The 16,150-nt window shown below is 42.1% G+C and overlaps 1 protein-coding gene across 15 annotated transcripts in view; it reads right to left on the reverse strand.

Moving 5' to 3' along the window:
* OSBPL1A (oxysterol binding protein like 1A) overlaps positions 1-16,150 on the reverse strand; it is a 233,268-nt gene that overhangs the window by 22,680 nt on the left and 194,438 nt on the right. For 14 of the 15 annotated variants that reach the window (XM_054460821.2, XM_054460822.2, XM_063653504.1 and 11 more), the window contains one exon: positions 12,243-12,318. The exons of the other annotated variant lie outside the window; for it this stretch is intronic. In XM_054460821.2, coding sequence (XP_054316796.1) covers positions 12,243-12,318 — 76 coding nt within the window. The remainder of the gene's footprint in view (positions 1-12,242; positions 12,319-16,150) is intronic. 15 annotated transcript variants of the gene reach the window in all.

Here is a 16,150-nt window from a genome sequence, read left to right on the forward strand (position 1 = left end):
ACCAGATTGAGTTCCACTGCTGGGTTCACCTTTACTAGCCGTGTAGCTTTGACCAAGTTAAACCCTGTGCCAGTTTCCTCATCAATAAGTACTAAGTACTAACATAACAGTATCTATCATAAAGCATAGTTCTGGGCACATTAGTAATGCTATATGTGTGTTTGTTAAATTTAAAACAAAGTCCATATATGGACACCATGAACTATTTAATCATATATCTTTAAGAATATAGGCAAATATGGATTTTAAGTAGATTTCTCTAAAAGTGGAGTTTCTGGGTCAAAAGCTTGCTCATTTAATTAATTTATTTTATTTTTTTACAGATACTACCAAGCTGAATGCTTTCCAAAACAGCTTGACCAATTTATACTCCCACCAATGCTGCATGACAGTCAACATCTCTGATGCTAAAAGAGGTGTATTATTCCCAATTTGTTCCTTCTGTCATGTTTATGCTTTCATTAAACACATATTTAACTGCGCACCTACTATGTGCCAGGTACTGCAGTAAAAGCCTCATTACAACCACTTAACCTGGAATGCCCTGCTCTCTCTTCCCTTTATTCCTCTATGTCCTACCCAGATTTCAAGGCCCAGTTCAAGTCTTTCCTCCTCAAGTTTTGTAGCACTCACTGATTTCCTACTCTTTCCAACTGCTAGAGTACCAAAATGTACTGCTCACAACTGAGCATCTGATCAGAGATTAGACTCTATTACCTACTGTTATAGTATGGGTGGTAACCAGCTTATCTTGCTACATGTATAGTAATACAATTCCTTGGGAAAGGGACACTATCTTATACCCCATCTATGTTCCCCCATCACCTCACAGAGAGAGGGGAACACTGCAGGTGTGCCCTGCCCCAGATGCACCCTGCATTCTCACTGCCCCCACCCTGCATTCTCACTGTCCTGTGAGCTTTCCCTTTTCAGGCATTTGTCACACACTGCACTTCCCGCCTCCTTCAATGCAGAGCTCTTTGAAGACAAAGGTCTTGCTTAATAATGCATGTGGTTAACACAGTTAAATGCTGAGTAAAAAAATTGGTTACTTTTGGAATATTATTCAGTGCTAAAAAGAAATGAGCTATCAAGTCATGGAAAGACATGGAGGAAACTTAGGTGCCTATTACTAAGGGAAAAAAAGCCAATATGATTCCAATTGTATGACATTCTGGATAAGATGAAACTACAGAGTCAGTAAAAAGGTCAGTGGTTGCCCAGGGTAAGGGGGGAGGGATGAACAGACAGAGCAAAGGGGATTTTTAAGGCATGAAAACACTCTGTATGGTACTACAATGTTGGATACATGTCATTACATGAACACGGAACACCAAGAGTGAGCCCTAGTATAAACTATGAACTTGGGGTGATGATGTATCGCAGGTTCACCGATTCTTTTTTCTTTTTGAGACTGAGTCTCACCCTGTCGCCCAGGCTGGAGTGCAATGGCGGCTCACTGCAACCTCCATCTCCTGGGTTCAAGCAATTCTCCTGCCTCAGCCTCCCAAAGAGCTGGGACTACAGGCACGTGCCACCACGCCCAGCTAATTTTTTGTATCTTCAGTAGAGACGAGGTTTCACCACGTTGGCCAGGCTGGTCTTGAACTCCTGACCTCGTGATCCGCCCACCTCGGCCTCCCAAAGTGCTGGGATTACAGGCATGAGCCACTGCACCCGTCCAGGTTCATCGATTCTAACAAATGGGCCGCCCTGGTGAGGGATGCTGACAATGGGGAGGCTATGCACTTGTGGGGCCTGGGAGTGTGTGGGAACTCTCTGCACCTTCCTCTCAATTTTGCTGTAAACTGAAAACTACTTTATAAAATAAAAGTCTTTTAAAAAATAAAATTAGGCCAACTACGGTGGCTCACATGTGTAATCTCACCACTTTGGGGACCAAGGCACGAGGATCACTTGAGCCCAGGAATTCGAGACCCGCCTGGGCTGCAAAGTGAGATCCCGTCTCTACAAAAAAATTAGAAAACTAGCTAAGTGTGGGGGCATGCATCTGTAGTCCCAGCTACTCGGGAGGCCGAGGCAGAAGGCTTGCTTGAGCTCAGGAGATCAAGGCTATAGTGAATCATGTTCGTGCCACTGCATTCCAGCCTGGGTGACACAGCAAGACCCTGTCTTAAAAAATAAAATAAAATTTTAAGAAAACGAATTTTGATGAATCACACTTTAGGAAAGATCAAATTATCTTTCTAGTCCTGCTACAGAAAATATCACAGTCACAGTCACATGTGATAAAAGAGAATGTAAAGCCAAAAAAGAGTAGCACAAAAAGTACAGAAGAATGTTAAGGCAATTAAAGAAGTTTCTAACGATTTTGGATGTATATTGTTTGTGGTACTAGACACAAACAACGTTACTGTGGTAATAGTGATATTTACACTTCAAAAGTTGTGATGATTTTTCCTCATTCTAAATAAATATTCACCTTAAAATCTGAAAGAAAAAAACAGGTTATAAAGCAACATGTTCAAAAATATTCTAATCTTGTTAAATATGTTTTTATAGACATAGAAACAAATGCTAGAAGATAGTAACATCAAAAAGTTAACAGTGGGTATCTCTAGGAGTTGGGGGCATAGGGAATCCTAATAACCTTCCTTCTGCTTTTCTGTATTTTCCAGATTTCCTAAAATGAACATGTACTGCTCTTCTAATCAAGGGTAAAACGAGATATTACTTTAAAACCTAACAATAGGCCAGGCGCAGTGGCTCAGGCCTGTAATCCCAGCACTTTGGGAAGACGAGGTGGGTGGATCACGAGGTCAGGAGTTCGAGACCAGCCTGGCCAACATGGTGAAACCATGTCTCTACTAAAAATACAAAAATTAGCTGGGCATGGTGGTGTGTGCTTGTAATCCTAGCTACTTGGGAGGCTGAGGCAGGAGGATTGCCTGAACCTGGGAGGCAGAGGTTGCAGTGAGCCAAGATCATGCCACTGCATTCCAGCCTGGGCGACAGAACAAGACTCCATCTCAAAAACAACAACAACAACAACAAACAACAATTTCAGACAGGCAAAAGGAAAGGCCAGGGAAACTAACAGCCTCATGCTGCAGCAGCTGGTCCACCTTATAATACACACATTTGCATTGATGCTAGTCATAAAATGGACAACGAAAAATCGGCGTAGAAGTAATACAATGGAAAAAGAAGAGCAACAAAATACATTCAGATTAGTCCACTCCTAAGTTCCAGAGACAGGAAATTAAAAGAAAAGGTTCCTACTTCTTGGGTAAGGTTGCTAAAGATAAATAAATAAGAAAGGGCTCTGAACAGAGAGTAGAATGGTGGTTGCCAGGCTGAGGGAGGGGGAGTGGGGAAGTTGGTGTTTCGAGGGGACCATTTCAGTTTTGCAAGCTGAAGAGAGTTCTGTGGATGGACAGCTGTGATGGTAGCACAGCACTGTGAGTGTACTGATGCCACTGAACTGTATACTTAAAAATGGTGAAGGTGGTACCTTTTTTGTTATATATATTTTGCCATAATTGCAAAACCAAGGGGAAAAAAATGAGCTCTGAGATCAAACTTCCTGCATTCAAATCCTAGCTGTACTACCTACTGCTTGCGTGGCAGGCAGCAAGTCCTTAACCTCTCCCCATAGTGGGGACAATTTCATTACATACCTCACCAGACTTGTAAAGGTGAGATGAATTCATTCATATAAAGCACTTAGAATAGTGCCAGGCATCTGTTAAGTGAGCAATAAATGCTAGCTATTATCACTGTTATTAATAATGCAGACAAGATCTCCAAGTCCTCCAAGGTTGCAGGAAAGCAAGTATGCGTCAATGGCTGGGATACTTTGCCCTGACCCAGGGGCAGCTGAGCTGCAGAGAAGCTACAGAAGCAGCATGGCATAGGGACCTGAGCTTAAAAGGTGAGGGAGTGAGGGACAGGGTGCTGCCCTTCCTGAAGCCTGGGCCAGGAGGGATCCAAACACCAGGATGGCAGGGGTTCACTGCCGTGGCAACCAGTGACAGCCAGTAGGTGACACAGACTATGCCATTTCTGGCTCAGCTCTCTTCCTGTTTTGTCCATTTCCCTTTATTGTACACAACAGCAGGGTGGGATTGATCATAAAGAAATTTTAAAAGTTTATTCATTAAAGAAAGGAAGAACTTTACCTGTAAGTCTAATTTTGAATTTGTTTTTCCTGAAAAACACTCCTAAGGACTATCACATACTCATTGAGGAAGGAACAGATGGACCAGGGATGACATTTTAGTATTTATAAGACAGGAGTTCTTCCCTCAAAGGGATTTTGCTTTGTTTTCTCAGGAATACTGGCCTAGGGATGCAATCTTTCAACTCTAAAGCAATGCTGCGTGCGCTGCCATTTCTCCACATCCAGCTCCGTGGGAAAACACAGCACAGCAGGATGGGGCAGGCAGCTGTCCACAGCCACGGGCTGCTCACCACCAGCCACCCAGGCTTTCCAGGGGTTTGAAGCCAATGACAAAGAGGGTGGTGTGAACTCTGGAGACCAAGGCACAAAGGATGTGGGTTTATCATCAATTCAATAAGTAGATTTATTTTTTAATCATTTGAAAAGCTGCTAAAATTCTAAAAGCCTTTTAATAAACTGTTGTAATCTATAATAATTTAAACAGCTTTCCATTTCTTTTAGTAACTCAGAATGAACGCATTCAAGAAAATGGAAAGGTACGTGGCTGGGTCAAATAACAGAGAGGGAAGGAGAGGCAGAACCCAGATTGCCATAAAAACAACCTGGACCTTGGAAGAGTGTAACATGCTATTTTAAAACAGAGCAACTTACTTGCAATTGTATTGCCTCCATCATCTGTAATTATTTTTAAATAATCTTACAATTATTTCAATTGCTAAAACCTACAGTTCCCTAGAGAGGTAGTGAAAAACTCACTGACACAAGGTATATTTTATTTCCTTCCCTCTTAGACTTCTTGAAAATTCACTGATACATCATTTTCACTTCCAATCCAATGAAGTCTGGTGTTGCATTCTCTAGATACTGTATACAACTAATATGTGTGTATATTCCAATAATAAGAAAAACAACAATTCACATTATGAAGATCAAGCTTCAGGAAGAAACACTGCCTAGAAACTTCTATCATTGAGAGCTTCAGGCAGCTGGAAAAGTTAAACATTTATGCCAAGCAATTCCAGCTAATAGCAAAGTTTAAACTTATCCATGCAAATTAACAGCAACCAATGATGAAACTGCAGAAACTCCTAACTGCAACTGCTCATTGGCTGACAAACTGAGAAGAAGGAGAGAAGGCTGCGTTTTCACTTGAGCACTAGAGAAACCTGAGAGCAAGGCCAAGTTTGAGCTCTACTGAAATTGAAAATACTGTATGAATGTAAAGTCAACCACTGTAACAGGATAGAAGTGCAACTACTTAAGACCTGGGTTATAGAGAGAAAAATCTCCTCAAGTGCTAGGCTAGGTGTGTCTGCTCTGTTGCCCAGACAGCAGCTTGTGGGCAGGGTGCTCCCCCGCATGTGTGACCTAAGCCCTGGTGGGTCCCCAGGGCTCGCTCCACTGACAGCCGGGGGCTGGTGGCAGTCAGCTGTCCCCTGGATAGAGCCGTGCCTCCTGCAAGATGAAGATGGCACTGGATGTTTCCTCTATGACACCTCTACCTCCCACAGCTACCGATAATGAAAAAATTCATTGTGCTTACATCTGAGGGCATCGGAGGGCCAAATGTCTTTCTTTCCCCATCTCATGCTGCTCAGTTCCCTCCCCTCCACACAATGCCTAGCATCTCATCTATTAGTTTATCACTGCATGAGGTTCTTGCCATCTGAATACCACTGATTACATGCAGATGAGTTACTCTAAGGCGTCCCGGGAGAGCTGCCTGTGGCCACTCTGGATGGGCAGTTTGAAAACAAGCCTGCTGCCCTCGTGCCTTCTGTCCTCAGTCCTCACAGGCCAGCCATGGGGAAAAACAAGCGCCAGAGTGAAAGACACACAGGCAGAAAGGAAGGCGCCACGGAGTGGGAAAAGGCGGCGTGTTCATCAGGTGTTAACTGAACCAGTGTGGGCACCTCAGTGCAACCAGTGGGAAAACGTGGAGAAGAAGGTAAGAAAAGCTCTAAGGAAAATGCTAATGAACATAATGATATTCCTTTCCTATTCTTCCTGCTTAGGAGCTGAAGAGCTTCAGAGTTGGGAGGTGGCGTGAGCCCTCCTGCTAGGGGACTTCACTAAAGGCTGGACAACACCTACACAGGAATGTGGAGAGACAACGGAAGCAGGGGCTGCAAGCTTGCCCTGGATCACTCGGCATTCGTGGCTTTAAGGGAATCTATTTCCACGTGCATTTTTTCCTAGAAACTGGCAAGTCTCAGACGGCACCTGCACTGGAGGGACCGTGCTGCTCCTCTTTGCTCATTTCCCCATTCACAGTTGCCCTCTGCTACTAAAAAAAAAAAAAAAAAAAAAAAAAAAGCACTTAATCTCCTACCATCCTGAATCATAGCATAGTATTTATACCTGGAAATGTGAAAACCTCCAGGGCACCAGACAGCGAAGTTTAGATACAGTACTGTTATCAGCAAAGCCTCTTTTACTCAAGAACCATTAACTTACATTAGGGCTCCTTGACAGCCTGTTTCAGTTAAGAGAAAGACATGACATGAGAAATAGGGTCTTCAAGCCATTTCTCCCCAGGTTGAAACATTCTGATTTTAGACCACTGTAGAGTGTGGGAGTAGAGATACCAAATTTTGTTTAACTATCTTGCTCCTTCTATCCCTCTGTCTCTCTAGTTGGTATTTATAACATGCCAGATTTGGCAAAGCTCCAAATCTTATCTAGCTCCGCATCTATCTTAGAGTTGGAATGCAGGAATAACACTGTTGTCATGGTGGCATATAGGGTATCACATGTTTATCTGAATCCAGAAATAACATCTCATCCCTTCTGACAGTTACTCTGACCCAGGGATATGTCTGGGCATGAGGTCTGGCCCCATGGCTATGTGGCAGACATTCTGTACCGGAATGAATGAGCTAAATCTTCAGTTTGTGGGAAACATCTTAAGGTTCATGGTGAGATAAAAGCATTTTATCAAAAACATACTGACAAAGGTTTACTTCAGTGAAAAAAATCCAATTTTCTCAACCCTTTCTCAGTATTGCAAGGTACAACTGAGTGATAAAAACAGTTCAATGAATTGAGATCGGAGAGCTTGGGAAAAGCTTCTCTGGTGTATTTCCCAGAGGCCAAGAAGCCAATGACTAATGAAAGGTAACAAAACCTTGTGCAAGTTAGAGTTTTTTAAAGTTGTGTTTTTAGTAACACTGAAGGGAGTCCTAATTGAGTTGTTAGCTTATAAATCACACACAAAAAAATGTTATAATATAATCTGACTTTCGGCATATAGTTGAGAAGGGGGTCAAAGAACTGAATGACATTACTGGACATTTTTTTAAAAACCCAAAAAACTCCTACTCGCATTTGTCTATTAATATGAGCAAAGCTCTCAATCCTTGCATCTATTCAAAAACAAGAACATAATTGTTACTGAAAATCCTATCTCATTCTAGCAGCAAGTGATATTCATCTTAGATATCTAAACCCAATTGAAAACAATTCTTTTCACTCATAACATTTTTACCTTTTGTTAGTATTTTCATAATATTTTATAATGTTTATATTTCATATTTTATAATGTTTACAATTGTAATCAAATACTAACATTTATAACAATGCAAAGAAACCTTTAGTACTAAAGTCTTATAGAATATAGCTTTTTAAATTTTAATTTTTATACATATTTCTGCAATAATGAAGTATGATAAAGTAATCCATAAAAGACCCTCAGAGATTAAAAAAATTGAGTTAACTGGGTAAATGGAGGTAATGGAAGAGAGCTGATAGCTGAAGGTATGCACATGGCTTCTGGAACTCAGTTTCACCCCCCACAAAAAGGACACAAAGTTAACTGAGTTATCCTATAGGAAGGATAAAATGGAAATACAAGTTAAAGGAGACATAGAAGTATAAGCTTTTCAATGACTGAAGAACAGCTTGCTCATGTATTTATTTAACAGAATGACAGTGGCAATCAAAACTCGATGGTAGGTGGATTCCACTAGCTACCTTTAAAAGAATGATACAACACTTTTCTTTCACTTTAAGTAGTCGGTATTCATGATATTCCAGACCTTTGTCACCTCTTGCAATAATCCAGGACTATTCTATTACTCCAAGACATTTGAACACACACAAGGTCAGCACGCACATGGCCTTGAGCTCAAGTACCTCCTCAAATTTTGTGCTGAGGTCCTGGGGCTGGTTGCCTAAGTCACTGAGCATGAACACCAACGACCTAACCTCTGGCTGAGCCCTGCTGAGAAAGCCACTGGAGCAAAGGGATGCAGGAGAAGAGGAGGATGGAAACAGGGTACACACAGGACATGAGGCTTTGGGATTAAAGAGTTCTGTGACAAAGGGGCAACAAGCAGAAAGAAATAAGCAAAGGCTTCAAATGACTAAGCAGTGTCAGGATTTAGTTCTCAGGAGCCGGAGATTTGTTTGTTTGGTAAAAGCTTCAACCACAAAGAGATTTAGGGTTGAATTCCAGTTATGTAAAGTATTCATTTCACATTGTATAACCTGACATTTTGATAACATAATCCTGCCCAAAACAGACTGGGAGAAGAAAAGAAGGATGTCATCAGTATTGGAAATCAAAGTGGCTAAATGCTATTTGGAAAAAGGTAAAGCACAACGTGCAGGTGCGTGGGAGCGGAGGAGATGGGGCAGAGTGAGCCCGGCTGGGGATGGGGCTGCGGACACTAGGGGCCAAGATGACAAATGCATGGAGAAGAACCTCTTCCTTTCTTTCCTAAGACAAAGTGAGAACTAGACCATATCTAGCAGATAAGAATATGTACTGTGAATTTAGAAAAGCCACATATTTTGAATAATAATAGCATTACACCATAAAATGATATCATCATAGCATACAAATCCGGGGCATTAATTGTTGTGGAAAAAGATGGGATGGGGACTCTGGTTGAGTGTGGAATTGTGGGGCTGTCACCCGCAGGATGCTCACACCCCGCACTCTGTCCTGGCACGCTCCTCACAACAGAGAGCAGGAAGAGCTAAGGCTCGGTATCAAATTTCCTCTTCCACTCTTAAGACTTATTAACAAATTAAGAAGCTGGGTAAATGGACGTGAGGGAAGAGAGATGATAGCTGAAGGTATGCACATGGCTTCTAGAACTCAGTTTCACCCCCACAAAAAGGACACGAAGTGAAGCATTTGGATTAATGTGATAGAATCAGAAACATGCAGGCTGGGCGCGGTGGCTCACGTCTGTAATCCCAGCACTTTTGGAAGGCAGGGTGGGTGGATCAACTGAGGTCACGAGTTCGAGACCAGTCTGGCCAACATGGTGAAACCCCATCTCTGCTAAAAGTATAAAAAATTAGCCGGGCGTGGTGGCATGCACCTGTAGTCCCAGCTACTCAGCAGGCTGAGGCAGGAGAATCACTTGAACCCGGGAGGCGGAGGCTGCAGTGAGCCGAGATTGCACCACTGCACTCCAGCCTGGGCGACAAAGTGAGACTCCAACTCAAAAAAAAAAAAAAAAAAAAAGTGGTAATATTTGTATTTCTCTCTCAAGACTCCTCATTTTTAATTTTTACTGTCGCTTAGTGCTTATACCTTGATTGTGTCTGCTGCCTAAGAGAGAAGGTCCTACAGCAGACAGTGCCCAAAGAACAATATTTCCAAAAGCTATGTGATTTCCTTTCAATCCACATTAATAAAAATGTTCTTCCAGAACATTTGTCTCCTATGAACCTCAGCAGAAAGAAGTTTCCAAAAACATGACTTCCCCTGAAGCTCTCTCTCTATGCTTTGAATCAATAAGTTCTAGAGATATGATTCAGAAAATTCTATGGAACCCTTTCAACCCAAACAGCTCTATGTTTATTTGTTGTATTTATGATTCAGCATAAGCATTTACTTGTACAATAAGTTCTGTGCCTAAACATAAAAGTAAAACCGCATTCTAGAGAAACAGAGTATCTTTCAGAACATAGTAGGTGCAATCCAACATAACATCATCTCCTATCTTTTAAAAGAATGGTTAGTCTTGATTTGGACGTAAACTAGACAGATTGCTGGTCACCTTCATGAACAAATTCATAACACCAACAATACAGCTGACACCCAGTGAAACAGGAGAGAGCAGGAGAAAGGAATCAGTCAACAGAAATACAGAAAACTGTATATTCTAAAGTGGCCAGAAAGACTAAACCACATCTGAAATGTTCATACAAACTCCTTTGACCAAATAACCTTACAAAGATACAGTACAAATTCTATAGTAACTCAGAGCAGTGTTTTTCAAATGGTGGGTTTGGTTCATTAACAAGTTCTAAAATAAATTTAATGAGTTGGAATCAGTATTACTTTAATATAATATACAATTTGTAGTAATGATGAATATTCGTTTGTGAAACTGATTTTAATTTTAAGGACACGTATATATACATATTTGCATACTGGATCACAAAGGTAAACGTATTTAACAAAGGGTTTGAAAAACACTGACTCTGCAGAATACAAATAAATACTAATTTTTATCTTTAAATTTTCAGTTCCAAAGAGACAAATGTGTGTAACTGTCATCTTACTGTCTATATACACTTGCTTTGTCCTGTTGAATCCTAGTAGAATTGAAATAAAGTTAGAGCTCGCGTCTCATTCTCAGCTGTGATTAATGATAATATGAACTATTACTTATTGAGCACAATGTTAAAACCAGGAATTGTTCCAGGCATTTTACATAAATTATTTATCTCTCAATACACCTCTAAGGTACAAATTATGATCCTAGTGTTACACTGGATGGAATGTTACTCAGGTAGGAACTGCAACTTGCTGGGGGTCTCACAGCCAGGAGGTGGGAGAGTGGGGATTAGATCCTACATTATCAGGCTCCGAAATTTAGATGAATTACTCTCCATGCAGAAGTCAAAAAAAATTTGTTTAAAATTAATGCCTATGAAATTTGTTCCTTGGAAATTACATTTAGGAAGTTTCAGATTTCATTATCCACTCAGAGAAGAGACATTGGAAAAATGCCAGAGGCCAGGCATGGTGGCTCAGGCCTGTAATCCCAACACTTTGGGAGGCTGAGGTGGGAGGACTGCTTGAGCCCAGGAGTTCGAGACCAGCCTGGGAAACATAGCAAAACTCCTTCTCTACTAAAAATACAAAAAATTAGCCAGGTGTGGCGGGACATGCCTGTGGTCCCAGCTACTCAGGAGGCTAAGGTGGGCGGATAAATTGAGCTGGGGAGGTTGACGCTACAGTGAGCCATGAGGGTACCACTTCACTCCAGTCTGGGTAATGAGTCCCTGTCTCAAAAAAAAGGAAAAAAAAGAAAAGAAATGAAATGAAAAAAGAAAGAAAACGAAAAGAAAAATGCCAAAGTGGGTACCTCTGCAGCGGACAGGATTTCAAGCCGCAGAATGAAGTGTGCATGAGGTGACTGTACTTCCCAGCACAGGGAAAGTTCTGGAGTGCTCCTAGGGTACACACTCAATTGCAACACGTTAAAAAGGTAATGTCCGGGCAGATTCTTTTGTGCCACATGACTTACATGTTCAGTGGTCCAAGGTCACACTAGGAAGAGTTAGGAGAACTTTACCCAGAATCCTAGCCTGACTGACATCAGGGTGGTGGTGTTGACTACTACTTTCAAGGGAATCCAAGGATTTCTATGAAAGGAAATGCTGCCATCTCCCTACCTCCCCGCATATCAGATCCACCTGCACAGATAACTAAGCAGAGACATATTCCAAATATTTAGTATACCACACTTACAAATTCCAAATATGAAAACTTGCTCTGTGCACAGAAGTGTAAGTGAAATTCTCTTCTCCACTGTGGGGTTGACTGTTCTTTCTGAGAGTTTCTAGGTAAGTCTATGGGGCAGTATAAATGTGCTGTGTCAACAGAAACACGGCATTTTCAGTTTCTGGTTTTTTTTTTTTTTACATCGAAAATGCACATTAAAGCCATTAGAGCAGCTCAAATTCTTGTCAGAAAAAAGTCACCTACGACTTTTCGCAATTTATGATTCTCGTACGTTTCCATAAACATTGGCGTGCACCACTTTAATGCAAACTTTTAGGTTCCTTTCTAAAGAATATGCGATTAAACCTATCTGCTTAATATCATATGACAAAACCATTAATTTACCATTCCAATACATTTTCTGAGGATGCTCCAGATACTGAAGTCATTTCTGGAAAACATAGGAGAAGGCAAACTTGTTCTGAAAAAAGAAAAGAAAAACATAAAGTTCATTCTAATGCCATTGTCAGTAGGAGGGAAGAACTGCTTTCGTTCACATGAGAGCTGCAGGCACAGAAAGACCCTTTAAAAATGTGTGTCATCACAGACGGGGCTAAGCAGGGCTAATCTAGGGTTGCACCTGTTCACCGCTACCTACTTTGGCCCCTGAAACGATTCTGTAGCAAATCAACTGGTCCTCTGTCTTCAGTATTGCTCTGATCTGAACTCAGTCCTCCCAGTCCTTGGGATCCAGCTGTTTGGACCACCTCAGAGATCCACTATCCTTTCAAGTTATGGCACATCTGACCCTGTTGTTGGATTTATGGCACACCTACCATGTTCTGATACTTAATACATTATCATTCTCTAGCTGCTAAATGATGTAAACAAAATGCCATCACAAAGCTTAGATACAGGTTTTTAAGAAATGAAATGGAAAATAGAAAACTTTTATAAAAGCCAAAGTATTTTTAAAGAGTAAAAGCCAAAGTATTTTAAAAAAAAAAGTAAAAAGTAAAAAGTATTTAGGCCCTGTAACATACATCAGTACTTCCCCAAGGAGACTAACACTGAACAAAATTTAGCAATTCTGGGTAGACTGGAAAACAAATTAACCTCTACAGAAAGAGCATCTTCAAAGCCTCTGTAGGTGTTTGAAAGTAGCCAAGGGATGACGGCTGCCTGTGGCTGAAGGTCTGTGGCTTGGATAAGCAGCACATCACAGCCAGCCCTGGTGGGCTGGGAGCCACCCCATTTCCACAGATCAGAATGGCAGCACCATCAGGAATGAGGGGTGTGCAAGAGGTGCCCAGGCCAACTTTCCAGAACACTATTATGAAAGTTTTCCAGTTGTTAGCCGGGCGTGGTGGTTCACACCTGTAATCCCAGCACTTTGGGAGTCCAAGGTGGGCAGATCACTGGAGCTCAGGAGTTTAAGACCAGCCTGGGCAACATAGTGAAACCCATCACCACTAAAAATACAAAAATCAGCCACGTGTGGTAGTGCACGCCTGTAATCCCAGCTACTCAGGAAGCTGAGACAGGAGAATCACTTGAACCCGGGAGGCAGAGGTTGCAGTGAGCCGAGATCACGCCACTGCATTCTAGCCTGGGCAAGAGAGTGAGATTCTGTCTCAAAAACTAAAAAATAATAAAATAATAAAAAGTTTTCCAGTTGCCTTCTGAAATACATCCATGTAGCTAAAATATTAGATATTTTAAAAATTATCTTCTAAAGAACCTCTAAATTAAACTAATTAATCTGGATTATAGAAGTTAATACAATTTACATTTTTAAGTCAATAATCCATGGTGGAATTCTTCTAGTTTCTTTTTCTTTTTTAGGAACACACACTGCTCATTTGGCAGATCTGCCATCTAACCAATCTGCTGGATAAGTGGCCACAGATGGTATTTAAATCACATTCCCCACTATCCAAGACTATCAATCTCTGTGACACGAATAATGGATACCAGGAATAGGAATCCCTGCCATTATCTATGCTTTGCATGTATAATATAGTTTTAGAGATGTATGTAAATTAAATTTTCCATCTATTTTTTTCTTTTTTTTTTGAGATGGAGTTTCATTCTTGTTGCCCAGGCTGGAGTGCAGTGGTGTGATCTCAGCTCACTGCAACCTCTGCCTCCCGGGTTCAAGCCATTCTCCTGTGTCAGCCTCCTGAGTAGCTGGGATTTCAGGTGCCTGCCATCATGCCCGGCTAATTTTTTGTATTTTTAGTAGAGACGGGGTTTCACCATGTTGGCCAGGTTGGTCTTGAACTCCTGACCTCAGGTGATCCACCTGCCTTGGCCTCCCAAAGTGCTGGGATTACAGGCGTGAGCTACCGCGCCCGGCCAAATTTTCCTTCTACTGTCTTGGAAAAGTCCATCCAAAGTGTAGCATACCTAGAGAGTTACGAGCTTGAAAGAAGCTTGTGAAGAGGGAATGAGGGCTGTCATTCACCCCTGACAAACGCTGACATTAAATGTATAGACCGTGTGCCACCATTCTAACTAAAGGCAAGAATAGCAGAAAGGCAAGAACAACAAATATCTTGGAGGCAGAAGATGAGAGACATTCGAGCTTTGTAATTATTCTTGGTTTAGAAATTCTCAGAGGACTGTCAGCCAAGAGTCCCACCTGGGAATATCCTATACTCATTTTTATGCACAAAACTGTGTGATTTTATGAGAATGTAATCATTACTCATTTATAAGGAAGTCAGATTATCTGCAACATTCATTACCTATTCAGAACATAACCAGAAAGCAGAGGGGAAGGGGTTTTGAAAGGTAAACAGCCGTTACAGAGCCCATGTTATTTTCTTCTGTAGGACACGCAGAGCCAAGCGCCTTGCCTCACTGAGACCACACTTTGTGCAATAAACTGATGGGAAGCAGCAAGAGAAACACCAGCTCACGAGACACCTACGCAGCACACAAGCCATGGCTTAGTAAATGACTCTCAGTTGTTGACCACAGTCTAAGTCCATAGCATGACGAGGCTGCCAAGAAGACAGGTGCAATCTCAGACTGCCACAATGGGGCAGCAGCCAGAGCATCCCCGAGGGCAACTTGAGCTGGGATTCAGGCTCAGGTGTCACTGTTGTTTTGGTGTGTTTTTTCTTTTGTTTTTTTTTTTTTTTGAGAGACAGTCACACTCTGTTGCCCAGGCTGGAGTGCAGTGGTATGATCTCGACTCACTGCAACCTCCACCTCCCGGGTTCAAACGATTCTTCTGCCTCAGCCTCCCGAGCAGCTGGGACTACAGGTACCCGCCACCATGCCTGGCTAATTTTTGTTATCTTTAGTAGAGATGGGGTTTCACCATGTTGGCCAGGCTGGCCTTGAACTCCTTACATCCAGTGATCCACCCACCTCAGCCTCCCACAGTGCTGGTATTACAGGTGTGAGCCACCACACATGGCCCAGGTGCCACTTTTAAAAGAAACTAGAACACCACCATGCAGGAGGATTGACCCGAGGCGAGGCAAAGGTGTCTGGAAAACATCTCTTATAAGCAGTGCTAAGGAACGTGCAAAGCTAGAGAAACAAAAGCTGGGGGTGAGGCGAACAGTGGGCACGAGCGGGGTCTTGGAATATAGGAGAGAGGGCCTGGGATGGCAGGAGTAGTAACATCCATGCCCCCAGCTCCCCCGGCTCCCCCAGCTGCTATGCACTTCGGCCTGCTTCATCTTCCCCCTCCACAGCACTGATCGATGTGACATAAGGTACACTCTCTTGCTGATGAGTTGATGACCTCCTACCCCCAAACACTATGTAAACTCCATGAGAACTCATATTCTGTCTACTGCTGTGGCCCCTGTAGCCTAGGACAATGGCTAGCACCAAGTGGGGTTTAAATTTGTGGCAGAAGCTTTGGAATGTATACGACCTATTAGACATTACCTCTTTTGTAAAGAATTTGGTTTATTCTGTGCTACTCAAGAGAGAAGGACTATTACTGCAGGTGAATGCTTATATTAGGGTGGCTAATATAAAGACCTGTCTCACAATTAATTCTAAAAATAGGAGATGAGAGAGGCCTCTTAAGGAAGGGTTTCAGACAGAGGCTGGAGGATTCCACCAGTCAGGGCACAGAAAGGCACCCCAGCTCGACCAAGTATGCTGCTAAACATCATGCCAGGAACAAGACAGGCTCCACAACAAAGAATTACCCACCCACAATGTCAGCAGTGCCAGAGTCAAGAAATCCAGCCAGAGAAATACAATGAGAGCTTCATGTATAATCTCAAATTCTGTAGTAGCCACATTTTAAAAAGTCAAAACTAATTTTAGTAATTTATTTT

This window comes from Pongo pygmaeus, chromosome 17 (genome assembly GCF_028885625.2).
Source record: "Pongo pygmaeus isolate AG05252 chromosome 17, NHGRI_mPonPyg2-v2.0_pri, whole genome shotgun sequence".
In the NCBI taxonomy this organism is placed as follows: domain Eukaryota; kingdom Metazoa; phylum Chordata; class Mammalia; order Primates; family Hominidae; genus Pongo; species Pongo pygmaeus.